General features: G+C 44.2%; 1 protein-coding gene across 3 annotated transcripts; it reads left to right on the top strand.

The window, feature by feature from the left end:
- The first annotated feature begins 199 nt into the window (after window positions 1–199).
- On the top strand, window positions 200–26,696 carry LOC121620471 (ubiquitin carboxyl-terminal hydrolase 22-like). Of its 3 annotated transcripts, XM_041956510.1 has the most exons (14): window positions 200–623; window positions 1,528–1,560; window positions 12,621–12,753; window positions 14,450–14,563; window positions 14,659–14,760; window positions 16,910–17,076; window positions 18,764–18,923; window positions 19,576–19,681; window positions 20,866–21,024; window positions 22,337–22,463; window positions 23,270–23,361; window positions 23,862–23,924; window positions 24,405–24,554; window positions 24,646–26,696. In XM_041956510.1, the coding sequence occupies exons 1-14, from the start codon at window positions 504–506 to the stop codon at window positions 24,686–24,688; spliced, it is 1,569 nt and encodes a 522-aa protein (XP_041812444.1). In that variant the 5' UTR covers window positions 200–503; the 3' UTR covers window positions 24,689–26,696. The 3 variants fall into 3 exon arrangements, with proteins under 3 accessions (XP_041812444.1, XP_041812445.1, XP_041812447.1); XM_041956511.1 differs by lacking the exon at window positions 1,528–1,560; XM_041956513.1 differs by lacking the exons at window positions 200–623; window positions 1,528–1,560 and adding an exon at window positions 9,496–9,544.
- Window positions 26,697–27,780: the final 1,084 nt, after the last annotated feature.

The following is a 27,780-nucleotide window of genomic DNA, read 5'->3' as shown; positions in this document are numbered from 1 at the left end:
TGCATCTCTTGCTTCAAAACCCCGAGTTCACTTAAACGGAACACGCTGGGTTACAAACCAAGCGCACCCAACGTGCTCTAAAACCAACGTAATGACGTAACGTCTTTGTGTTGGCAAATCACGATGTACGCTGGGCGGGCATTGTGAAGCTGTAGTTGAGTGTTAGCAGGCTAACTAGAGAAAGAAAGCTAACTAATCGTGAGAGTGGAAGTGGAGCTAACGTTAAAGGAAAAGGCAACTGTCAAAACAGCAAGGGGAACAGAAATTTTAGTGAAGTGATAATTCTGTTAGTTGGCTACATGAACAGCTTTGTTGGTAGTTCATCAAAGACCGTGTTTGTCAGATGCCCGAGGAGCATTTTGGATACTACATCGATTGTCCCATTTCCAAACGGAAACCATTTCTGGACAGACAGTTCGTGCTAGCTAGCTTGCTAGCTAAGTTAATCATCCAGGAGACTTTTCATTGTCACCTATAAACCCAAACTGAATGTTTTGTCTGTCATGAGTCCGGCCGGGTGCTCCCATGTGAACGGTTATAAGGTGGATAATTGGAAACAAAATCTTCGAGTCATATACCAATGCTTTGTTTGGAGTGGTACTGCTGAGACGAGGAGACGCAAGGTAAAAACACAGGAACTGCAACGTTAGCTTCAGAAACAAAAGTGAAATAATTGTTATGTGGCACAGACAGACACAGAAGTGGAGTGCAAATGATGTCCCACATGAAGCACAGTCACTGAACGTGTTGAACAAAAGAAAACGGTCTTGGTGAAAGTGTACTCTTGTAGCAGTGGTGTTACCAGCACTGGGGTTAGCCAGCTAGGTTATCACCGGTAAGTTAGCTAGCAAGACTCTGCTCGGTGAACTGCGGAGACTGGTTGCTTCCTTGCAGTCTCAACTGCAACATTCATTTTCTCCGTATTTAGCATAAGCAATGACTGTTCAACCTTCCTGTCGTGAGTCAGTCGGCTGTGTTAGCTGAGCGGTTCTGTTTAGTAGATGCTTAGCAGTTAGCTGGATGGCTAAACTTGGGTTTGAGGTGAGTTGTGGCCATGGGCTAACATCACCACACCAATTGGACCCATTGTGTCTCTCCACACGCACACACTGGGTCCACAGATTAGCGGTTCTCTCGCGGGCATCCCAGGTGCCAGGCCAGTGTTTTTTTCCTGCACTGGCCAATCACTCACGAGTTTGGATACTGGGACGTCAGCTGATTACTTTATTGCCAATTTCTTCTTGGACTCATCCCACACCTGCTCGGCCTACACAGCTCCGAATAGCTCTCTACAATGTGATGTCATCACACTGGACTGTGTTGCAGTTTCTCTCACTTTCCCACCTTTTCTCTTCCTTTTCTGTCAAGATGAACTTATTTTTTGTGCCATGATGTTCAGTTTGAAAAACCTAGACGCTACAGATTCACTGTGGATTAGCAACAATTTGTAGGTTGCTTGACTGTTCTCAAAAAATCCATGTTTCTCTTATATATGTCATACATTTTTATGTCGTTTTGATGAAATAGGTGCTTCAGAGTGATGGAGGATGGACAGAGCTGGTGAGTTGATGCTAATTCCCCTCCTCATCTACACTGACATACAGTAGTTAGTTCAGATGAATAAGAGCTGGCTTGCTTTCTCTTCTCTTGCTCACCTACCTATGTGCACCAGTGCCTTTTCATTTAATGGACTGAATATTATATGTAAACCTACATAGTGGAAGAATTCATCCTTGCATCTGCTGTGATACACTGTTAAGCCAGTAGGATTATGGGTGGGAGGGTGGACTGTGAGCGGCACAGCCAAAAGCATAGCTCAGTTACATTGCGGGCATGTCAAAGCAAATAGCTAGTGGAAAATGGACGATGACCCCTTTGTTTATACAGTGTTGTAGTGACACGCTTTGGTTTGAGCACAGCTTTTACATTGTCCTTACTAATCCTTTTTTTACACCATGAAATACATCATATTTAAAAGGTGCAAGAGCATCTGAAAATGCGGTCAGTCCTAAAAGGTTATCAGGCAGTGCAGTGGACGACACTGCAACAATTTAACCAGCATTTTATCAATGTTAATTTCGACTGTCTAGTTTCTTTCTCACACTCTGCCTGACAGGAATGCCATCAACGGGAGCTCTGTCATTCTGTCGTGGAAATGAGATCAGTCACGGGTTGCTCACTTCTTAAGCATTTCACAGTGGGCTGTTTAGCCACCTAGGCGTGTTTTGGCTGTTGCAAATTTGGCCACTTTTGGGGAAGCCAATTTGTGTATCGATTTGAAAGCCTCGCTGTCTCAGCACTGTCCCTGCCAACTTCACACCGCTACACTTTTTGCCAAGTTGATGTCTTTCACAGCTAGTGTGTCAACAGCAACCATCGCTTTTCACCTAAGATTTACCTCTGACAAAAACTCTTTACGCCTCTCGTGTTTCGAGAAACACAGTGACAAAATATGAGGGGTAACCATGGCCTGTACTTGGTGACGTTGTGCATGAATACCAGTCCTCCACGTTTGAAGCCCGCTAGCTCTCATAGTCGTCAAGGTTAGATGACATTCAAAGACAGTTTTTTATTGAAACCATTCAGGTTGTTCTGTCGTGAGCAGATTCCTGCATACTTTGAAGCTGTCATTGGCAGTTTCAGATTTGATTTCATTTTATTTTTTAACTCTCTGTCCTCCATCAGTCCATGTCATCTGTCAGTGCAGTTTTTTTTTTCCTTACAAATGAGCAACACCCAGTTCTTCTCACATGCCACTGCGCCACAATCCACCAGTGGCCTTGGAATCTTGAAGTAATCTTACATAACGAGGCCTTGTCTGTCGTTGAAAAGTTGCTTTTTAATGCCAGTACTGTATCTGAGAGTGGAATATTAGATATATAATAACTTTTACAGGTGAATGTTTGGCTGTGATGTGAGTGAAAAGAGAAGGGCAAGCTTCCGTTTTTATTCATTTATATTAGAAAAGCAGCTGAAAGATTGTGTCTACAAAGTGGTCATGCTGTTGCATTAATGGCTACAGTTGTTGAGTCAGTTTTGCTCGTGAGATCCATCCTTTAAGCTTTAGGAATGATTTTGTTAAACAGCTGTCTAACATCTGTTAAGGTGTGTACTTAGAGGTTCTGCTCTGCCCATCTGCTCCCGGACACTGATTGGACCGGTGACTGATTCGGAGAGAAAGGAGGCAGCAGCGGCTCCTGAATGAAGTGTTCTCTCTGCTGCCTAATTGCACTCCAGGATGGCTGTATGGGAGTGTTGTGTCTCACACCCCCTTCAATGAGGCTCTATACCACCTAACTAATCTGACATGCAGAGCAGGTGTAGTGCTGCTCCAGTGCTACACAGGCAGGCACCGCATCCTCCTGAGCTGCGGCAGTCTTGGTTTTTGTTCAGCACTGAATTATGAGGTAGAAGACAAGGTGCTTTTAACATCACATCCTGGTATGTACACGTTGTGGAACAAAAATACATACTGTGTGCAAATCCTGCATCTGTCCTTGCTGTGTCAAAATGTTTATTTGAATAGATGACAGTGGCATTGACGGGCACTCTAAGCGTTAGTATGGTTGATAAAACAAGAGCATATCACTGACCTGCTTACTGCATATTTGTCTTACAATAGTGCAACAGTGGCAAATACACATCAAGCACCGGTAGTAAAAGAGGCACGTTCTACATAGAGGGGCGATGAAAGACATTACCATTCAGAGACCAGGGGACACGTTTTGACATTGTATTCAGACTTGGTTTCATTAACCAGTGGCTTTCATCCTGAATTGCTGTTTTTCACCGCCTCTCTTTTTTCTCCCGTTTCTTTTTTCCCCCTGCAGTCTGTCCTCAACAGCCTACCTGCAAGCTGTCATCCTCTCTACCTCAGGCTAAAATCAATTCCCAGGCAATGTGCAGGAACATTGGCGGAAAATCTGTCACCTGCTCTGCATGCACAATCTGAAACCTACATGGGTAGCAAATGGCAGAATGAATGCCACGGATAGGAGATTGCAGAGATGACGTCACGGCCCAGCATGGCTTGGGAGCTGTTATCCTTTATTAGGAAACATTAAGATGATAATTCTTCTGGCATGTTGGTCCTAGATGAAATGCCCTATTAGCTTGGAATGAGGATGTAGATTTACACTTACAGTGTATGAGACAGTGTACTCTGGAATTGGCACATAAGTCTCCGCTATAAATGATGGATTTAACGTGGTGACAAATTTGATATTGTTGTGGACTCTTTAGGGCCTCCATTCTGATGTCCTGTTGCATTCACATATCTTAATTGTCCTATATGCACAAACACTAACTATACCTAAATAATTATACAATCTCCAGAGAGAAACCAATTAAATGCAAATTGAGCAGCGTAAGAAAGATGTCCCACTGAGGGACATGGCAAGAATAAACAAGTATGAAATTGTGTTTTCTCTTTGATGGTAATGGACATTAAATCAAGATTGTCTTTTGTGCATCTGAGCTTCATTATATTCTCTTCTGGTTGAGGTGTGCTACACGTCAAGGGCTGTCAGTTAGTACAAAGGTTTTGATTGGCCGTGCCACGTAGCCAGAGGGGCAACACCCACAGCTCGTGTCACGTAACAAAAATCAGCTCTGTTTCAGAGGAGGAACTATTTTTCTGATATACTTCCCCTTCTTGTCTTCCCAGGTCTTGACTTTGAACCCTGTCTCTTTAATCTGTTATTGCAGTGTTGTGAGCGTGTATGTTTAGTGAGTGATAGTTCGAGTACTGCAGGTGAACCTCATTGTGCTTTTGTCTGAACAGATTTCTTATCTTTCCTCTCATAATTGAAATTCGTGTTCCACCAGATTGCCAAACGCCATTTAAGCAGACTGTTACAGAAAGAAACGGCTCCTAGATAGAAACCTGCCCTTGTTTTTAACTGTGAATTCATTCTTCTTGAGGCCAAACTCCAGTCCTATTCATTATTTATAGTTTGTGAATGGGTGGTGGAGGGGTGGTGTGAATATTCATGAAGGTCATGGTTATTTATTTTTGTGTGCTGCTCCATCCAGCAGGATCGACTCTGTTTACTGTATTTATCTGTAAGAGGAGGTTTTAGGTGTACTAAAACACTACAACCATGAAGGAACCTGCCATGCACTTAAACCAGAGCTATTATCTTATGTTGAGTGGAATTGGACGAGATGAAAGCAGGCTGGGTGGGGTTGGCAGAATTTTACAGCCATAACTGCTTTGAAGAATGTGCTGTCACTTTGATTAAAGGGGTAAGGGTCGTGATTAGAGAGCTAACTGAACTCAACTTTTTTTTTTATCCTCTAGTGTTGATAAATCATATATGATCAGAGGAACCATAACCCCCACCCCTGCTCCACTCCACCCCTCACAAGTTCGTGCTTGTGATGAGGGAAGATGAGAGAGGAGTCGTTGGCTAGATGTTGCTGGGAATTTCAGTGCTTGGAAAAAGGATATATTTTCAAGGATGACACATTTACTTCCTTCTGTCACCCTTTTCTCCCTCCTGTTCTTTTGCTTCACACACACACACGCACACGTACACACACACACAAACGCAAACAAACACACAATATGCACTGGGGCACAGCCAATCCCAGAGAGCAGCTGATTCCTGTGCTGTGAGCAGATCTCTTTGTCAGATCAGTCTCCCATCACATCACAGGCCTGCTCACTGACTCATCAGCATACGTTTGTAGCATCAGGATCTTTTCCTCCAGCGTCTTCGTAGCCCTTGCTTGTTCCTCTTCTGCGCTCACTCCCACGCTTTTTTCTTCCTCTTTTTCCTTGCTTTCGCTTTTTTTTTTCCCTATTTGCAAACCTAGTTCAGCCCACGATTCTCATTGCCTCTTGATTATCCCATTAAATTTACACAAATAAATACTTGCATTGTGTAACCTTTTGATACTTGTGATACTGTAGTTAGAATTTTTTAAATTACACAAAAATATTTATCGCACTGTTAAACTGCCATACCAAAATGTAATTTTCTATCCACAGAGGTTTTCATCGGAATTTTTTGATCCTGTGAAATTCATCGCCTAGCCTTTAATCCTCTCATTTCCCCCTGTTCCCATCCAGTCCTTTTCCCTCATCTCTCTGCCTCATAGACAACACTCAGTGGGTTTGGTGATGTCAGATGCTGGTTTCTGGCCCCCATCCAGCCCCATTTCTTCCATGTCTGCGTGCTCTCTGTCACTCCCAGGTCTTGTCTAATGTGGCTTTCCGTCTGTCAGTCACTGTGGCTGTGGCTCAGTGACTCAGACTAAACAAATGGCACAAGGCCTGTAACCTCCTCCCAGAGTAATTGTCAGCCTGGTGTGTGTCGCTTTTCACATGCTATAGACACACCCAATTTTTCAAAATCAGACAATTCAGCCTCCCATAGACATTTGCCACCTTATTTAACATTATGAAGGTGCTATAGTGGACTTAAAGTCTTCATCATTGCACCAACTGTGCTCTGCCACAGTGCTTTCATCTTTGCTGTGCAGTTCAGGTCAGAGGTGCCGTATTTTGCCATCGACTGAGAGCTTGGGCCCTGTTAATGCTTAAGCAGTCTTCCACTAGAGAGCAATCCTAGTCAAGAAGATACAACGTGATGTTAGGCACATAAGGGAAATTGGTGGTAAACGATGTGGGTGGGATGCTGCACGAGGCTGGCAAGTGTAAGTGTTAAACTTTGCCTCCAGAGCAGTAATTGAGAGACATAAAAAATATATATATATATATAAAAAACAAGCATCATTTGGTTAATATAGTATGTGCAATGACCTTGTAAGCGTATGAGGATTGTAATGGGTTAGCTTTAAATTTGATTGTATGTATGTGACAGAGAACAAGCGTGACTTAGCGTTTTGATTGAGCTCATCTCTTTGTAACCTGCGTCCAGCTCTCCTCTCATTTGACTGTCCAGCAGGCACTGGAAAGACATCACTGCTACAAAGCATGCTGGTCAGGGCCTGCGCCAGCCAATGAGGCTGCTCTCTCCAGCCCTCCCTTAGTACCACCATCTGGCTAATGAGCTGTCAATCACTCTCCAGGGGCCGACCAAGCCCAAAACCAAGAGGCAATCAATCTCTTCGAGTGCGGACACTCAATTATTCCCTATTGTTAAAACCTTGGGCCCGAGTGACAGCCTTTCATGGGACAAGGCATTTTGTGTGGAAATGGTTCTCTGTCCTTGCGAAAAAGGTGAAGATTGTGGCATTGGACCTTTGCAAGATAATTTATTGCTTAGGTCTGCTCTATATATACTCCCTTTAAAGACTCTGTAGTGCACTAATAGCCCCACTGTGCCTCTCTTCTGTAGGTAGTTGTCATAGATTTTTCCTGGAGGTTACACTGAAGACTCTTTGCATCCTGATTGGTGCTATGGGTGATGAGAGTCCAAGGTGACCATTCAGAAGCTCTGTGCTATGGGCATCAGTCACATCAGTGGTCCCTCTTCTGTGCGTGTGTGTGTTTTCTTTCAGTGGAGCTGCGTGGTTGTGGGCATCTGGTAGCTGCAAGGTTTGACAAATGATCACCCAGCCTTTTGTTTAGCCGGAGCTAGACTGTTAACCATCTGTGCAGACACACACAAACACACTGCCGTCTGCATGATCTTCCCTGTTGCCGTACATGTTTGTCAATGTTTTACTTGATTTTTATTTTGATTTTACACCCTTCGGTCAACACACTGATGAATTGAATAAATGTTGAAAATAAATGGCTCGGTGCTCTTGTCTTAGGGGGTTTGTGTGAGTATTCATGGCTCCTCTCAGTGGCAGTTTTCTAAGCATGTGTGTCTGATGTGTATTCTACTAGTCTTGCGCTGTTCATGTGTATATGGATGATTCTTCCACACCATAATATCATCATTTTTCACTGTACTTGTGGAAACTATTCTGTAGTCTCTTCTTTTTTTTCCTCCTCCACCCTCTGATCTCTGGAAATCAAGAATGCACAGTCCCTAATCGAGTAATCTCAGTGAGATTCACGCGTGCATCCTATGTGCTGCAGCCCCTGCTTTATCACACCGGCGTACAGAACTTTCTCAAACTCCACCGACAAGCATCGGACTACATTTTTGATCGTGGCATCAAAGCTGCTCTGTGGATATCTGTTTAGTTCCACTCCATCCACATTTGATTTTCGTTTCCTGGAGATGGCAAGAAGCTAGTCTCCATAGGCTTGGGGCTCAGGGTTTAGCTATAATGTCCTTATAGCAGTGTGTGACAGTTTGAGGCCAAACTACACACTCCCAACAATCCCTCATCTCTCCCTCAACTCGGATTCATTTGGATGAGGTGGGAATATGTTCTCACGCAGAGACCACGCAGCATGTCATTGTCAACAGAGGTTACAATGAGCCGATGGAGGACAGAAGCAAAAAGAGAATAGAGTGAGATTCATATTACGTGTGTCTCTGGGGCTGCTTACTGAGACTGCGTTCTGCAGGCCAGGCATTGTCATGTGGAGATAGTGAGGAGGGAGGAAGGGAGGGAGAGTAGAGGGTAACAACATCATCCTGCCAAGGCACTGACAGGCTGCAGCCCCACGGGGTCAGTCGGCAGCACGGTTCTGGAGCATCACCATCAGTCTCCTTCCCCAGCCTCCCTCTGCTTGTTCACATTAGATATAGAATAAGAAAGACTGTGTGTACTGTATGTGTGTCCCATAACAAATGTATGTGTGTGTGTGTATATATATATATATATATACTTGTGGAGAAATTCTAATGGTCTTTTTATGCATATATGCAGTACGCATGTCAGCCATTGTTAATTTTGTTGATGTATGAACATGTGTGTCTAGAGGAGCATGCTCAGGCTTATGAGTGTGAGGCAGCATGGTGAGTCACTGCTCTCATATAGCCGTACTCTCGACGCTGTATTGACTCTCTCTCCCCTCCCTCCCTCACCCTCCCCGGACTGTTCTTTGCAGCAGCAGAAGCGTGCTCGGTAGAGCCAGACCTTTGCCCACATCATAATCGTCGTCATTCTCTCTCCTGCTCAGTTACAGCTCATCACATTACTGGCTCTGTTTGAATATATGAATGCATTAACCTAAATGCTGAGGGAGGAATAATGCAGGCAGAGATAGAGGGGCTGAGTGTAAGACATGGATCATTATATGTATATGCAGCTGCATTTAGAGCATTTGAGGATTCATCCTATTGTTGCTGGTTGTGACTCATTGTTAGCTTGACAGCCGCTCGCAGATTCAGTAGACCCACAAACATCTACGCCTTTAAGATGTATTGGAGATCTATTCATCTGCCTAATGCCTCTCTGCAACTGCTTTTCCATCAATCAGCAGCTCTGTACATTAGCGGGTCATTCCCCTGGACACAGAGCCCAGCCTAACTCGCCTCAACGAGCGCATCCCAGATGGGAGATGCAGCCTAGTGCAGCACAGACGTCAGCTCTGCTACCTGTCCGACACTTGTTCCAGTCATCTGAGCCAGCGGCTGATCAATAGCTGAGTTAATAGAACATTAAAAGCCGCGGGCGCAGAGAGACGCAGGACTGCTGACACCGAGGAATAGACGGCCCGTGAACCCTGGTGAGAGCACAGAGGAGCTGAGGGAGGGCTGGAGCAGAGATAGATTTTCTGCCCCGCTAAAGGGGTGTTGAAGCAGGAGGAGGGTGAGGAGGAGGGCAAGGCGTGGCATTGGCAGGGTTTCATGTTTTTGACTTGGGGCTCTGGTGCACTGGAGGAAGAGTGGGGATGAACTACGTCATTGCTTAGGAAGGACTGGCTTAAGTAGGCGACTAAGACACATTCAGGAATTCGGTTGGACTCACCTGTGTTTCCACATAATGTAGGGCATGTACGGTTTAATTTAGGCTCTGAAAACACAAGCCCTGCTTCACACTATCCCTTTTTATCTCCTCTGTGTCCTTCTTTTCTCTTAGCATGTCAATGACACAAGCTTTATCTTCAAAGTTTAATGAAGCTACTGTAGATGTCTGTCTCGATCTTGGTTTTAGTGACAGACAACACTTCTCTCTTGAAAAAGCACCCCTCGCTGATTTGGTGCTGCCTCTTGTCTCTCTCACACCCATTCAGAGCTGGCTGTCTAACACACCAATACGAATAAAAACAGAGCTTAGGGTCTGCAACCCTGAATATCCCCTCTCCTGCAATGTCATCACATTCTAGCCCACGCCTCCTAATGCTCAGCCAAAACACAGGCCTAACAGAGTATTGCAGCCCGTCTCTGCGACAGTGCATAGTGGCATATGTCTGGTGTTAATTAACATTGAATTGCTTCTGTACCTTCTGTCAACTCGTCCATACACATAGAACTCTGCATGGGACTGTTATTTCAATCTTGCACCCACCTGCTCGTGCAGAATTTCCAACCATTTCCGCCCACTCCCACAGATGAGCTATCCCAGTTTTGCAGAGATAGAGATCTCTTCCATCTCAGCGTTTTCTTATCTCACAGGGAAAATAAGGCGCAGCTGGCATATTATTTAATGTAAGGAAATGCACATAAAGTAAAGTAAAGCTAGGTGTTGTGGCATCAAGATTCAGAGCAGCCGTATTGGTGTTATTGTTAATACAAGAAATGTAAATAAGATGGAAAATTTGTGTAATCTTTTCAACTCTTGACCAAAAGAGATGTCTTGATTAGAGGGAGTGATTGATAGAAATAGAACTTAATTTGGCAATACATTTGGATGCACACAGTTTATTTGAACACAAAGCATTTATGCACAGTTAAGACCAATATCCTAATATTGGCCTCATTATACTGCATGCCCACTCCCAACTGTATTGGAGTCTACAGTATACTGAAATCCTTTGTTATATCAGCTTTTGCGTTGGTTGTTGTGGGAACCACAAGCTCCCAAACAAATCTTCGTAATAAGATTAAACGAAAATGCCGTGGCCTTGGATGTTGACGCTTTGAGTCATCCTGTGACTTATTTAGTGAGATATTTTGTGAGTTATTCCCACATAAGTGACATTAGTTTGAGTTGTGCAGTCACCCCATTGTTCTGTGCGATGTGTCACCCAGGGACAAGGAAGTTGAACTGACTGGCACAACCTATTTTATTTCACTGCAACCATACACTTTAATGTTGTTCAGATGGTGTCAGGTTCTACTATTGTATCTTTAGTCAAAAGAAAGCAATAGGCAGACAATACAGCACAGGGCTGTTGAGTTCATGTCCAGTAGCTTAAGCTAGGTGTGTAGGAGTGTGTGCGTCTGTCTGCAGAGCTAAATTCACACAGTGTACCAGAAACCAAAAAGTGGCAAAGCTCTCCAGCCAACGTTTTATTTCTCATTTCGTTTCTCTTCACCTTTGCTTCGTACCTCCTTTCCCTGTATCTTTTCTCTGTAAGTGGGTGAGTCATTGCGGCAGGTCGGCAACCTGAAAGGCTTTGATTAGATCGCCCTGTCTTTCCTCTCTTATTCAATTTCTCCCTCTCAAAGCGGGCGTGCAGACTACTTGTCTGCAGCACTTGCTTTCACATTAGCAACAGAACTGTTCCTTGAAAGCAGCGAATGTATTGCTCTGTAACGATTTTCCATTTGCTTATGTACTTTTTTTTTAATGAACCAATTCATGGCATTTTAGTATACAGTCTGCATGCTGTGCATTTTTAAGAGTGTCAGAAGTGAAATAAATCTTTCCTCGTACTACCTTAACACATCTTCAAATGCTTCTGCCGGGCATCACTTGTACATTCTTTTTTTTGTTAGCACCAGCAGAGCAGCAGGTGAAGCCCTCTCTACGGTCATATTGCCCATGTTCAGACAATGTCACCTCAGACTGCTCCACCCCAGTTGAGGCTCTGTGTTCAACAGCCTGTGCACTCCATATAGCTTTATAACTATATGTACAGCTGTAGTCTTGAGGCCTTTATAATGTTCTCACTAAGACTCATATACATGTGCGCTCACACTCTGGATCATGTTTCTCCCCAGAATTTCCGTCAATGTTTACCACACTTGCTTACCGCTCTTTTCTCAGTTCAGAGACTAACAGCCCTTCTCTGGGCTCCCATCTCTCACGGTTGTTGTAAAATGTTTATATGCATACAGCGTAACCACCTGTGCTCCTGCGCGGCCCCCGGAGGCCTCAGTTTTGCAGGTTTGCCGGAGATGTCAGGCATTCTAATGTTAATTTTTTCCAGGTTACCTCCGGGTGCTGTAGTCAAACCAATCACACAAACCGCGGCCGCTGATAGTGTGTGCTTCACACAGATCCTGCTTGCCATCTCAAGTGTGCCTGCCAAGCATTAAATCCCATCATGCCCTGCATGCGTTAGAGAGGGAAAGACTCAGTGTGGAAATATGTTGTTATTCAGCTGCATTGGATTTGTCAACAGGCCCAGCAAATCTTTAGCCCGTCTTCATATCAGGTCTATTCAAGCACCGTGTCCTCTGATGTGTTTGTGTGACTGACTGGAAGATAGAAATCTAATTCAGCTGGCAGGGAGTACCACTCTGTCTGCCTCCGCCACTCTACATTATTGCTCCGGGCTCTGTCCTGCTGCAGAGGATTTTCTCACCACACTGACCTGTCCTCTCCTCTCTTGCTCCCCATTCCCTTTCCCCGTTGCCCCCCCCCCCCCCCCCCCCCCCCCGATCCCCCTTTTTCCCTTGGGTCTTTCTCTCCAGGCCAAGTCGTGTATCTGTCACATGTGTGGCGCCCACCTGAACCGACTCCACTCTTGTCTCTACTGTGTCTTTTTCGGCTGTTTTACGAAGAAACACATCCACGAGCACGCGAAAAACAAGAGACACAATCTAGGTAAGCCACTCACTCACAACTGTTGAAGAAAAAACAAAATTCTGGGGCAAATCTGAATGAACTAATAGAAAAGAAATCTCACAACAGAGCTAAGATATGATCAATGATAATCTCAGTGTATTGTCCTTCCCTGCATCCAAAGGCTCCGTCCCATCACGTCAGTCCTCACATTCACATGCACCCTTGTGGCCCACTGCAGCATCAGCTATTATCAGTGAAGGATTACAGCATTACTTTGGGCAGCTTCCTCCTCTGAGCAGACAGGGAGCTGAACCTCTCTCTAACCGCAGCACATTACCATTCTGGTGGGAGCGCCTTATCCAGTCAAATGTCATGGATTTAAGTTAGTTCACTCCCGTTCGTACAGCAGCAAGGGAGGGGTCGACATCGCTAATCCACAGCTACCAGAAAGCCTGGCTTCAGCCTTACATGCTAATTATGCTAAATAAGACAATGACACTAATGAGCAAGATTTTGATATTACCCCGACGAGGACAACTAAATATGGAAACAGGGGAGATGAAAGGGTTGCTGTGTAGTTGTCTGAATGGCTTTAATTCATTTAATGCATATTAACAGTTTGATTACACACACACACACACACACACACACACGACCCAAGTGCACGGCTACAGTGTTAATTAGCTTTGAGCTTTCCACAGGAGCCTCTTGGACACCGGCGCTCTGTTCTTCTTCACTTCTAATCAAATTAATCCAAACTCCCCTGTCTGCTAGATAGCAAGCTCCCTTCTCAGGACTCCTTTTACATCCTTTTCATCTCCTTTTCCTAACAACCCCACCCCTCGGGACTCCTTTCGTACCTTCTGTCCTTTTTTCTAGCTCTCACTCATCATAAGGACGCCTTTCACGTCGTCCCTTGCTTTTCTTGCACCTCCCCGTCCTCTTATGCTTTGCTCTCGGCCTTCACTCAAGTGAGCAAGATTTATGAATTCCTGCCCGCGCCTCGTGCAGCACTCTTAGTCTATATCCCATTCCCCCTACTGCCACTTGTGTTGCTCTCATTTTTCTCTCTTAACCGGGTTGCTGTTGTCCAGACAGAAGCATCCTATTCAGCGCACTGTCACAAAAAAACAAATAAAGGTTGCCTTGGTTTACAGCAGAATAGAAAGATGATCAGGTTTTTAAAAAATAATTTTTCTGCATGACTTATTTCTTTGTATGATCTTTTCTTGTCTCGCACACATGCAACCACAAAGAAACACACGCATACAAAACATGTCACCATGGCAACACAAAATACACCAGTCAGGCTTTCTACATGATGCATTAGCTCACTTTGTCGGTGTGGGTAGCACCAAAAACAGAAAAATGTCCGGTGAAGCTAAAAATAGGTTGTCACGGCAACAGAGCTGAGGTATTGTTGCCGTGGAGTTTTAGAATGGAAGAGCATGGTGTGTTAGTTGAAAGCCCACGTGGGGCTGGGACACAAATACACCTATTCCATCACTGCTGCCCTTATATCTCTTATAATTGTTCAGTGCAGGCAATGAGATGGAAACGTCTCGCGGTGAGTGGAAAATGCAGGGCGGAGAAAGCACTTGTCTTGAGGCTGGCTGTGCCTGCGAGGTTGGACCGTAAAATAAAACCCAATGTGTGTTACTGCGGTGGAAAAATCTATTTGTAATTATGGTTCAATCTCTCTCTCTCCCTCTCTTTCCCTCCCTCCTACTTCCAGCGATAGACTTATTATACGGTGGAATATATTGTTTTGTGTGTCAAGACTACATATACGACAAAGACATGGAGCAGATTGCCAAAGAGGAACAGAGGAAAGCCTGGAAATTGCAAGGTACATAATTTTGTTTTCTGTCAGAGAACTTAATGCAGCTCTCGAAGCGGCTGATGTCTCAGTGCCGTCAGGTTTATATTTCTTTGTGTCCTCAGGCATAGGAGAGAAGTACACGACGTGGGAGCCAACCAAGAGGGAGCTAGAGTTATTACGACACAATCCAAAGCGGAGGAAAATCACTACGAACTGTACCATAGGTGGGCAATAGATTGTGCTGTGTGTGTGTGTGTGTGTGTGTGTGCATGCTCTGGGAGTCTTTATAGCTGTTTGTGTGTCTCAACATGTGCCTATGGCGCAAGTGTACTTGGGGTCACTCTTCCATTTAAGTGTGGTACCCAAGGTCAGCAGGGCCGGGCAGCCCCACAGGCAGAGCACTGCGAGGGCCAGAACACAGTGTTCCCTCTCTGATAGATGCACACCGCAGTGGGCCTTAATTTGTCTCTGTGTCTCCCCACAGCTTGTTTTCCCTCTGTACTGTTTTCTCAGTGATCTGTTGCTTTGGTTTCTTCCTGCTATCTCTATTGGGTCAATGATTTTGTAGATGTACTTCAGCTGATTTTTATCTTTCCCTCTGCCATCCTTCACCTTCTTATACTGTATGTTTCAAGAGCTTGGTCGGTAGCCCTCATTGGGCAGTAGACTATGCATGTGTTTGTGTGTGTATACGCACCTGGACTAGTCTGAAGCATTAGCGCTCTAGCTGAGCGCTCTCTTCCAGAACCAAACCTTCCTCAATTGGATTAGACCCAAGAGCTCGCTGTGTCTCACCTGTTCTACGTGCCGTCACTGGAGGACTGTACCTTCTCACTCTAAATGAATCCATTCACAGATTCAGGGTCTGCTCCAGGATACACATGGTTTTGCTGGCAGACCCGTCCCAACACTATGTTGTTAACTTTTCAGCCGCACACACGCACACAAGCACACACACACACACACACGCGCGCACACAAGCACACACACACACACACACACAAGAATCTGGAAGTGCCAGTGGCTTTTATGTTAAATATCTATACAGGCACACTGAATGACATTCAAATTGCAGGGTATATGTATAGTTTCATAGAGCTGCAACTACCAAATGTTTACATTATCAATTAAGCTGCCAATTATTTTCCTATGAATATATTAATATTTACACTTCAGAACATCTCTAAATGGGGCAAAAATGCCCATTTCAATTTTACTGAATGGAAGGGTGACATCTTCAGGTGCTTGTTTTGTCTGATCAGTAACCGAAGACATCCAGGCTACTGTCAAATAAAAATAGAATAAAGAAATAAAGAAAAGGAACTTATTCACACAATAGAGAATCTTTGACAAGGTTATATTTGATTTTGTTTTTTTGCTTGACAGATGACTTAAATTATTAACAATTAAAAATGTCAATATGATATGTTCGGTTATTTTGGCTTTCAATTCAGTAATGCTCTCTGATTTTGTTCATATACACACACGCACACGCATTTCTACGTTTGGATGATATAACATACGGCATTTTTGTTACCTTCTGAGGAAAAGCATAGATGCATATATACATACCCATATACTGACACATACATACACTTAGGGCTGCCCCCAACGAGCGATTGTCCTAGTCTACTAGTAGCCATCACTTCAAGCCATTTGTCATGGAGTCATCGTTTATGATTTTAGTTAATTATTTGAAATATGACATAATGATTAATATTTTTACAACATTGCTAATGACTGAAGCTGTAATGTTAATGATTCTAAATGTGTCGGAACAACCAGCAAGGAGACTAAAAAATTTATCAATGTCAGTATTTAAAAATTACAAATATTTCACACGTATCCTTCAAAACATGGGAGTAAATAGCTTCTTACTTTCTAAAAGCACAATGTGTGATGGATGCTTACAAATTAACTTGCTCTTCTGCCGCATCACGCCTCTGCTGCCCCCACCCGAACCTGCCGTATCGTCCCCAGTGTCAAAGTCCTGGTTGGAACTGCTGTAAAATCACCTCAGTACTGAAACATTGCTCCCCGTCGTCAGTCTGACCACATCGGTTCCGTGTTACAAGAAAAAAGTTCTGTGTTGCAACGTCTCTGCCCTGATGACAAGGCGCAGCTCCCCAATGACAATTCGGGGCAGCCCAAATGCACCTAGACATACATATACGTACATACACTGGCTTTTGCTTTATGCTTGTTCGCTCGATGCGCACAGTGTAAGAAATGCACATAATGGCCAAAATAACAGCTCAGCTCCTTCGTGGTGATGCAAGTTTCCTCCATTGCCAGCGGTGTGAATCACATCACGATTAATCATCGCCTTGTTGTTCTCACACTTTTTCTTTGTCTCTGCTTCTTGTCCCGCAGGTTTACGAGGGTTGATAAACCTGGGCAACACATGTTTCATGAACTGTATTGTTCAGGCCCTAACACACACACCGCTGCTGCGAGACTTCTTTCTCTCCGACAGACACAAGTGCGAGATGCAATCAAACTCCTGTCTGGTGTGTGAGATGTCGCAGCTCTTTCAGGAGGTAGGATGCATAGGTCTTTGCGTGTGTGATCTTGATACATAGGTTGGCTGAATCCCACAGATAAAAGATCTTATGAATTAAAATGTGCCATGATTTGAGAGGGTTTTTTTTTTATTTATTATCAACCATATAATACAGAATGTTCCCTCGCAGTGTAACCCACTGCAGAGGGCTGAGTCACTGTTGCGCTCTTTTGTCGAGTCCAAAAAAGGGAGGCAGAGAGGAGGGAAAAATCCTGCTTGAAAGGAATGTACAGAGCCACGTCCAAATGAATGAGCAGAATGCGGTAATTATACATTTATTGAACCTGATCAGTCAAAGTGAATTATGCTGCACAGCCATTTCTATCCTTTTAAATCCCGGCTCTTTGATACAGAAGTTTAGCATTTTACATCTAACAAACTCATCGGCCCTGAATGTTATGTAATTTCTGCCTGGTTCGCTCCCACACTGCCTCACTTTTTTTTTTTCCTTCTTACACCCTCTCACTTCCCAGTATATATGGGCCCACAGATGGCAAGTGGTGCTATAATGAGTTGAGTCATCACCCCCCTTCCTCCCCCTCCGAAACAGGCAAACGGAGCCCTGCCCTGTCTCCGTTGGCTGAACCGTTCAGCTGCATAACACATGAAGGAGATAATAGCTCACCTCTATCACCCAGGGAGGCAGACATTGATTGAGTATTCAGCTGGGTTTGAGACAGAAAATTCAGGGTCAGTCATGCAAGAGAAATTAATTTAAACACTCCCTAACACACACGGAGTATCATTCCCAAGCCTTTCTACCTCCACGCCTTGTCCCCAACTCTCTAATTTCATTGCTTACTTCCATCCCCCACCTTCGTTCTTTTTTAACCCGCCTCCATATCGTCATAAAAAGCTGTCTCCTGACTCACACACACACATAGCTTTTTAGATATGAAGGTGAGAGGCGCGGCCCGCTTTGATCACCACTCTCCTCCCTCTCTCTCTCTCTCTCCCTCTCTCTCTCCCCCCCGTTTCCTCCTCCTCCTCCTCCTGTAGCGTCTTTTCGTTTGTCAGCCACCTTCAAACTGCCAACAAGAAGCAGAGTTTGTAGGATTCAAGAGACGTCAGCGCGGCATGTTTTTGCCCTCTCACAGCTCAATCAGATTTCAGAGAGAGCTGTGGAGAATAAAGCGGGGTGCGCGCGCGACGTCTGCGTGTCGAGAAACGAAAGCCCCTCTCTGGCATTAATGAGCTCTGGTTGGAACTCCATTGTAGATGTTTGCACCCCGCTAACTCTCACGCTCTGCTCAGATCTGTTACTTTCTTACCCGCGTCTCCTGACCCTGACCTGGATTGTCACTCACTCAAATTCCCATGGCAACCAAAAGACTGTGCAGCACTTCACAGATGGATGTTTTGCTCCTAACGCTCCCGTTTTCCAGCCACTGTGTCTCCTCTGCTCTCCATGGATGCGCCACCAATAGAGCAGCCGCTGTTTGGTGACATGTAGAATTCATTCATATCTGATGAGAGTCATAAGTAAAAAATTCACCTCGACTTGTTACGGTTCAGTGAATTGTAGACCACAGCGAGCAATGCAGCTATGAGCCTGGCAACGAGGTGATAGAATATAACGCACCCAGTAACACCTGTAAAAATAGGCTAACCACCCTCTCCTCTTCTTCCCCACCACCTCTCCCATCTTCCTTCCCCGCTCTCAGTTCTACTCGGGCCACCGTTCGCCCCACATTCCCTTCCGGCTGCTGCACCTGGTGTGGACTCACGCACGCCACCTCGCAGGCTACGAGCAGCAAGACGCCCACGAGTTCCTCATCGCAGCGTTGGATGTACTGCACAGGCATTGCAAAGGGGACACCATCAGTAAGCTATATCACCAAACAAAATACCATCCCAGTGTGTACACTGCATTTGGAATACAAAAATACTAGTTAGAAAGGATTACTCAAGATATATATATATATATATATATATATATATATATATATATATATATATATATATATATATATATATATATATATATATATATATATTTTGGATGTGCATTCTTCAGTATTGTCTGCCAGGTCAGGATTGCAGCTTATTCAAGTCAGACTAAATGGGAAAATGCAACAAGAAACAGTGTCAGTTGAGGTTGAAAGGAGTGTGCCTGGGACTGCACTTAACTGTGGAGTTATGCCTCACATCTACTCACAGAGCACAGTGGCTTACCTCACTGGAAACACGCTGAAGGAGACTGGCGTTGGTGTGTTACCAAGGGGACAGGAAGCGAGCAGTGTGAGGAATGTCAATAGGCCCCGCTGCAGTGTAATAGCGGGCTGACCACAGACCCTGCAGTAAGGCTCGCTGCTATTAGCTGTAGAGAATCCAGAGGGTTGTGAAGTGGCAGGGAGGCTCCGCTGCAGGGGAATGGTAAAGTGAGAGGGCCAGACAGAGCCATTCAGAGGTGCTAAAGAGGCTGTTGGTGTTATCTGCGCGTGTATTTATACTTTCTGCCCTTTGTGGTCCGCAGGAGACGACAATGGGAAGAAGGCCAACAATCCAAACCACTGTAACTGCATCATTGACCAAATCTTCACTGGGGGCCTGCAATCAGATGTTACTTGTCAAGTTTGCCAGTAAGTTTGTGTCTTTAAAAAAGTGTCAAGAAGCAAAGGAAAAATTCCCAAAATAAAGTCCCATCTGAGATGTGTGCTGGCCATTCATGTTGACGGAGCCTCACATCACCACACACACCCCTCCCCCCCTCTTTTCCTACATTTACCCATTCATCCATCATCCCTCTGTCCTCCGATGCAGTAGTCGCCTCTCACCGCTGGGCTGATCGATGTGGACACCACCCGTCCTCCCCGGAGTGGCTGAACCACTGGTTGTGTCCTCTCCACTGCTCTTATTTAAAGGCCCGGTCCCTGCAGAGCTGCTGTAAGGGGGGGTTGTCTAGACAGTAGCACAACCCAAGCGTTGCCTGCCTGCCCCCTAGAGCTGTCCTGTCACATTAACACCAGCACGCTGCACTGAACTGCAAAGCACCTCACCAGGGCTAGCAGGCAAGCCGAGCACAGCTCAGTGCAATGTTACCTGCCTCCACAGTGAAGAGAGAGACTGCTGATGTAGAGCTAGTGATACTGTCTTGTGTATAATTCTGCCACAAATTTACCCCCTTTGTAATTATTACAAAACTCTTATTGACTGCATATTGCATATGGGCAAAGCCTCAAGCAACAGAAAATGCAGCCTCAAGGCTTTTTGAACACAAATGGTACCATATTGGTTACTGCAGGGTTGCTCTCTCACCATCATAAATGTGTGCATACTTCCCTCAATAGCCACCTGCTGATACCATTGGGTATTACAGCACCACCACTCATCTAATCAACAGTGGAAATGTGCAGCAGCCCATCCCCTGAGCTCATGTATGTTTGTGTATACTGCACGCATTCCACACTGCAAGCCTCCATTTTCCCCGGGCCGCAGTCCATCACAGACGTCGGGCTCTAATAATACAAATTCCTTATGTAAAGCCAATTTTCTCTGATGTAACACTTCATTGAATTGCAAATGGACCTGGAAGAACAGCGCGGATATTATGCACATGCACACACTCAATCTTTCAGCAGGCTTCAACAAAAAACACGATCAGAATCTTCAGTGGCCGAGTGATTTTAAGCTCATGCCTTGCCAGCAGTGTCATCATCCTTTCATCACAACCTGTAATAAGTGACACACAAACCTACACAAGGCACGCACAATAGTAATCGAATTCCCTTCTTCTCTCTCTCTTTTTTTTTTTTTCTTTCTCTAGTGGGGTTTCCACGACGATAGATCCATTCTGGGACATCAGTCTGGACCTTCCTGGCTCGTCCACGCCCTTCTGGCCCCTCAGCCCTGGAGGAGATGGCAGCACAGTGAACGGGGAGAGCCACCTGTCAGGGTCCACCACGCTCACAGACTGCCTACGCAGGTACAGCTTCGGTCTCGACTGACAACAGAAGGGTTGTCTTTTATTTTCTCTGCCTGTCTGGGTTTTCTTTCCTCTTTGTTCTGTCTACACCACCTAAGCAATCGCGATCGTAAAAGGTTTAACAGTGTGAATCAGAGATACTTCATGCAACAGATCAGATGCCTTTTGATGTACGGCACCATAAAAGTCATAGTGTCAAAGATTGAAACTGAATCATGTTCATAACATTTGGAAAGAAAAGGAGGCACTGCTGCTTTACACTGATTTTTTGCTTTCCTCTATCCCTTCCTTCACCTCTTTCATGGATTTAACTAGTCTCCACTTTGCGACAGTGTGACTTTCTGTGGTCTTATTGTTTTTAATTATTATTAATAGGTTCAGGGTGTCAGCCAGGTCTCAATCCAGACATTTAAGACTGCTCAGTCAGGCTTTGTTTAGTTTGGTCTTGGGGGTTAATGTTTGTTGTTGCTTTATGTTAAATCAAGCCTCACAAAAGGATGCACGCCAGTCAAAGTGTCCAAAATCCTGTGTCTTGTGCAAACCACAAAATACTGATTTATTGAAAGGCTTTCACAAGATTGTGTGAAAAGGGATGTTTCCAGGGATGTACACAGGTGGTGCAATCCAGTTAAATCCAGGTTGTCACGACTTGTACTCAAATGAATTTCATTCATCCCTCCACTTGTGCGTGGGGTCACATGTGGCGTCTGTTCGGGCACAACAACCCTGTTATCTCCAGCCATCACCAGCGTGGCAGAGCAGGTGTGACCCCTCATATCTCCTCTACTGCCTCTTCATTCTTGCAATTTCTTTTCCCTTTCTCCTTATCTTATTTCATTCCCTCCCCTCTCCTCCTAATTCCTTTTCCCCCGTGCCCTCACTCTCTACCTCTCGCATTCGTCTCATCCTCCCCCTCTGTTTCTCTCGCCTCCTTTCCTACTTTTTTTTTTTTTTTTTTTTTCATACTGCAGCTCCTCACACACCCCTAGTTGCTGCAGCAAGTCTCTTAAAGGTACAGAACTGGTTGGTGCTGTTGCTTGGGCTGGGTGGGCTGACATACAGAGTGGCTGCACCAAAACCCTGCAGGCAGACTTGATGCACAAGCCCTCATACATTCACTTCAAGCTACAGCTGTTGGACTAGAAGAAAATACCACGGGGCGCAAAAGGCGAGATCAGGAAAATGGAACCATAATAGTCTTCTTCCTCTTTTTCCCGGTTTTCACTTCCTGTTTGCCCACATGTCCTCCGCTCTCACACACACATACACACGCCCTCTCTTCATCTCTATTATTCCAACCCTCTCGCTGCAGGTTTACGCGGCCCGAGCATCTAGGAAGCAGTGCCAAAATCAAGTGCGGCGGTTGCCATAGTTACCAGGAGTCCACCAAACAGCTGACAATGAAGAAGCTCCCCATCGTAGCATGTTTCCATCTCAAAGTGAGTCAGCCAGTGTCGACGCGCTGCCAATTATCACTTGTTGCATTATTTGCCACTGTGTGACATTTTGATTATTTAAGGGTACACTGAGCTTTTAGCGTTCACACCTCTAATTTTGTCCGTCCTTACTCCAACAGAGCATATGCAGTAGTGTTTTGTAAACAGGCCTGTGTGATGTTGCTTAAACAATCATCAAAATGTGGATCCTTTCATCCTATTTACTTTTGACGTAATTTATTATAACTGCATCCTTTAATATTGCTCTATATACATGATGTTTATATGCTGCAATATATTATCCATTTTGCCCCGTATGTGATGGAGGCAAAGTTCAGATTTTGCAGCCACTCGGCTGTCTGGTACATCGCTTGTGCATAGGTGTGTTCATAATTGGATTCAGTTGTTGGTGCGTTACCTCCTACTGTGTAGCCCTCTCACACAGTGTCCCGGGACACCTTTGATTTTAATGACTTGTACAGTCCTCTGCTATTCATGTTTTATTTATCATAACAGCATTGGAGGCCCCATAATGTATTTATGATATTCATAGGAGCAGGCTGCAAAGAAGATTGTCTTAGATCAATCCAAGCCTGTTATTATCTCGTTATGAATGCGTAAATGTATGATAGGGGTGGAAAACATGCATTTTCGTGTCTTGCTAGCTGTGTTGTGTTTCACATGTAGTAATGATGACGCCTGTTATTCTAAATATGTGTCCTCTCCCTCCCCCCTCAACTCTCTCTCTCTTGCCATTTTTCTGCCCCTCCCCCCCTCTACTCTCATCCTCCCTCTCTGGCCATCCCCAGCGGTTTGAGCACTCTGCTAAACTGCGGAGGAAGATCACTACATATGTTTCCTTCCCTCTAGAGTTGGATATGACGCCCTTCATGGCATCCAGGTAAGCCTCCACCCAGCAGCCCCTTGGCTTCTCTGCCCCATATAGTGAGTCCTGTCCCATCAGTTCACATCCAGAAAAAAACAAACTCTGTAGCAGCTTCTTTAACCGGTTTGTTTATCTAGCTTATTTTAATGTTTGCACATGTACATACTGTATGATGCATCATAAACACTGTGTGCTCGCAGTACGTGTATGTTTTGGCATAGATGCACACATCTGCATCTTTGCCAAAACAGCATTATCAAATGCACCCATTAAACATACGCAAGTGTCAGTAGAGCATGCGGCAGCAGTCTTGCCCCACCCCTGGTTGTAGCATCCATTCAGCTCTGTTCAGAGACAGGAAGATCATTAAGAGGTACAGCCAGGAAAGCTATCAGCTTTCATAGATAGGATAGTTCTGCCACCTAGTGGATTTATGTGCCGGTGTAGCATGTTTACACATGCGTGCAGCTTGATAAATGTTAACAGCGTGGTTTTTCTTTCTCTGTCTCCTGCAGTAAAGAGAGCAGAATGAACGGGCAGTATCAACAGTCGGTTGATGTATTAAACAACGACAATAAGTGAGTACCCTTGGAAAACATGTATCACAGCAAACTGATTTATTAACACTGCCTCTTCACAGCAGCACTGACATCATAGTGGAAATTTCTCCTCTAGCACAGCAGCACGTGCTAATGACCTGAAGCATCCGGCTGTGACTTCCCCAAATGAAATCAATTTGTAGCCTATTAAAAGCTGCTTAGTTTTCTTCATCCATGACAGTTACAATAGCTTTCATTTTCCAGGACATTTATTGGGAATTTACTGCACTGTCTTAACACCATTGACAGGTTTCTTGTAGTAGAGGCAGCGGTCGATATGCACGGTGCTCCTTGATGAGACCTTGAATTCACAGAAACGTCCCTGAAAGAGCAGCAGAATGGGGTGTAAGGCACTGGTGTGTGAGGAGAATAATGCGGCTTTATGAGACGCCTGCGTGAACGTGAAGTCAGGCATCAGAGGGAAGATAAAGTCACATCCCTTTTTCCTTTTATTTCCAGGTATTCCTTGTTTGCGGTGGTCAACCACCAAGGCACATTAGAGAGTGGCCACTACACCAGCTTCATCCGCCAGCACAAAGACCAGTGGTTCAAATGTGATGATGCCATAATCACCAAGGCCAGCATTAAGGATGTACTCGATAGTGAAGGGTAAGCATGGAAGCAAGACATCAGCAGGATTACAAAAATGTTCTACAGTATGAAATCTCAATCAGTTTTTCTTTATCCCTCCCATCCTCAGGTATCTCTTATTCTACCATAAACAGTTCCTTGAGTACGAGTAGTCTTTGCTACCACTGACCATGAAGAACCACTGCTTCTGATGAGAGAGTCAAGGGACTGGGATGACAGGATGAAACACAAACACACAAACCTACCTGAAACTCTTTGACTTAGCAGTCTGCTCCTCCGACCCCGGAGGACAAAAATAAAGAGACGTGTGAAATCATGCAACCTTTCAAAAGAGGAAAAAAAAAAAAACAAGCACTGAGCTACTTCTTGGCATCTACTTGACAAAACTGAATGAAGAGGAGAGGAGGAGGAAGAGTCGGGCGTCGTCAGTTCCAGGCTTGGGCAGAGGGAAGAGGCCCCACACCCCTCGCTCTCTCTCTCTCCGTTCCCCCCTTCCTGCTGCAGGGGCAGAGTCTGAGCGTGACCGACTGTCATGTGGATTGGGCACATCTGGATTTTTTTATATTTTTTTTTTAAATCTTACAGTATTCTGTCCCTCACCCCTCACACACACACACACACACACACACACACACACACACACCCTCAATTTCTCTCCCATGGTGCTCTCGTTTCAACTGACCAAGCATTTAACTTCGTCATGATGGACAAAGGTTTGTTGTCATATGCATATGGGACTGAACGCAAAAAAAAAAAAGAATCAACGTATTATGAACTTTGCAAGAACATTTTTAAAGGTATGGTTCTGATTCTTATTATTTGTGACTTTAGTTATGAAATACTGTATGAATCCTAGTATACATCTATTTTTGAAGAGCAAAGAAAACATGGGAGAGCTTAGCGATGCTGCCTTTGCCGGTTGCTGGGGAAGTGCTGCCATGGAAACTAAGCAGAATTGGACCTGAGTGTGCTCATGTTCCATTATTTACTGTGTTGATTGTTTTATTTTTAAGTCTGGTTGAGGGCAGGGAATATATATTTTTTTTTAGCAACTCATTGAACTTTGAGTTTTTGTTTACTGTTCTGTCTTTTTTTTTTTTTTTAAGTTTTCAGTACAGTCATATGTCCCTCGCTGTCCTGGTACTGGAAATGTTTTTGGACGTATTATTATACTTTCATTCTTGTGGAATTGTTGGTATAATGATGGTGACGATTAAATTGGCTCACCTCTTGCTGTTTATGAATTGTATGTTGAATGTGAGCTTTGGGTTTCGTATGGCATTCTGAAGAGAAGACTCAATACGTGAGCTCCAGGGTCCTGAGGTCCTATGACAGGCGAGAACGCTGTGGTCTCTCCTCATTGAACACCTTGAATGCTCTGTGCAAAAAAAAAAAAAAAAGAAAAGAAAAAAAAAGAAGCCCATTTAACAACATTGCATGCGACTGGGCTCATGATCTTATAATATGTGAAAAATTGCCCTCAGTAATGCCTCAAGGCCTGCTGCCCATCACGATTTTTGTGGGGATGGGAAGACGATCATGTGAGATATATGGAGGGTAAAACACATTGCACGTGTATGGGCACTGTGCGACCACAGCCTGGCTCTGAATCCATCAGTGTTAATCTTCTCCATGGCAACTGTGTGGCTGGTGTAGACCGGTGTGGTTCGTGGTGTGTCTTGCCTCTGCAGTGCAGCAAACCCAGTGCTCTATTCAATCAGTATGCTGTCAAGTCGGACTTTAGATAATGCACATACACATCAGGGTGTTGTGGTCTGTTTTGTTTGAATATCACTGATTGTGTATGTATAAAAAAAAATAACAATTAAAAAAAAAAATATCCACTCATGTATAAGATGAGGGCTCTAACCTATCACAAAGTAATGCCACATAAAAACCACAACCCCCGGTTGTTTAGCTGCTCTGTAATTGAAAACAAACATGCATATCCTTTGGTCTGCTGCAGAACCTCGGCTAGAGGGCAACAGTGGGTTTCTGAACAGTAAAAATCAAAGACTTGTGTAATGCTCGCACTATGGATTTGATGTATCATGGAGCAGTTAAGGCCACCCAAGGACATTCAGGGACGCAGCTGAAACGAAAAGGAAGAGGAGAGCTTCATTATCCGTTTCAGTGATTAAACTCAGAACAAAACTGGAATGTGTATGTGCTGTCTTTTGTCTCATTCTTCCATTCACTCTTCCCTTCATTAGGATGATATACCTGCCGGGCATGAAGGGCTGTAGTGTCGCTGACTCGCACAAGCTCCATGAGTAGTGTTTGAAGCTATAAGAGCAACAAAGTACTGCAAAGGAATAAGGACTTTATATTTACCAAGAGCTGATGGACTGAATACTGCGAAACATGCAAACATGCACTCTCACTTTTCTACTTTAACTCAGTGTTGTGTTTCAGGCCTCGGAGCGGGTCTAGTCATGCAGTTGATTATGGCGCCACTTTGTGGTCAAACCAAGAAGTTCAATTGAGGTCTGAAAAAAAATCAAACCTGCATTCAGGACTGTGCAATGCAGGCATGTGAACACATTCCAGACGGAAAACATGTAAATAAAAGGAATTTGTGCACCTTCATGAGCGAGTCTCGCATTAAAAATTGTTTTGATACTTTTGTTATGAGATGCTGCACATTCATCCAGTGATTAGGATCCATTACTATTACCAAAAAGACGAGCTTCAATTTGTACATGTGTGAATTGTGATGACTTGTAATGACTTTGGAAATAACTGTCATGTCGAAAATACAGACTTTTAATTTAATAAAGCACAGCATTTTGCTATTAATTAAAAAAAAATGCATTGATTAAATTGGCTTGTTATTTAAATATTTTGTATCTTATAGCATTGTTTTCAAACAAAGAAGGCCATCCCACAACACTGCACCACGCGAATAAATGACCGCCGTTAATTACTAACTTTATTTAGTTTCAGCACAACTACACACAATCTTTGTTTGCTCCATCAAAATTGATGTTTCAGTACAATTGAACAAAAACCGGAAGAACACACGCACAATGCAAATGTTCCACAAACAGTGAAACCTTCAACAGTTGTGGTTCCGTTTTTCCAAAGCTTGTTAGACATTTGAGCAATTCAAAGAAAGCTGATCATAAAAACTGCACAAAACTAAAACACAGACGGAACAAAGACCAAGTAGAAAATCTGCAATTTGTCTTAATGTATGTTTTTTTTAAAAAAAAAAAAAAGCTGAAAAATAAATTACAAGCAT

The sequence above is a fragment of the Chelmon rostratus genome, chromosome 17 (assembly GCF_017976325.1).
Source record: "Chelmon rostratus isolate fCheRos1 chromosome 17, fCheRos1.pri, whole genome shotgun sequence".
Lineage (NCBI taxonomy): Eukaryota > Metazoa > Chordata > Actinopteri > Chaetodontiformes > Chaetodontidae > Chelmon > Chelmon rostratus.
This window is presented reverse-complemented; position numbering and strand designations above follow the sequence as displayed.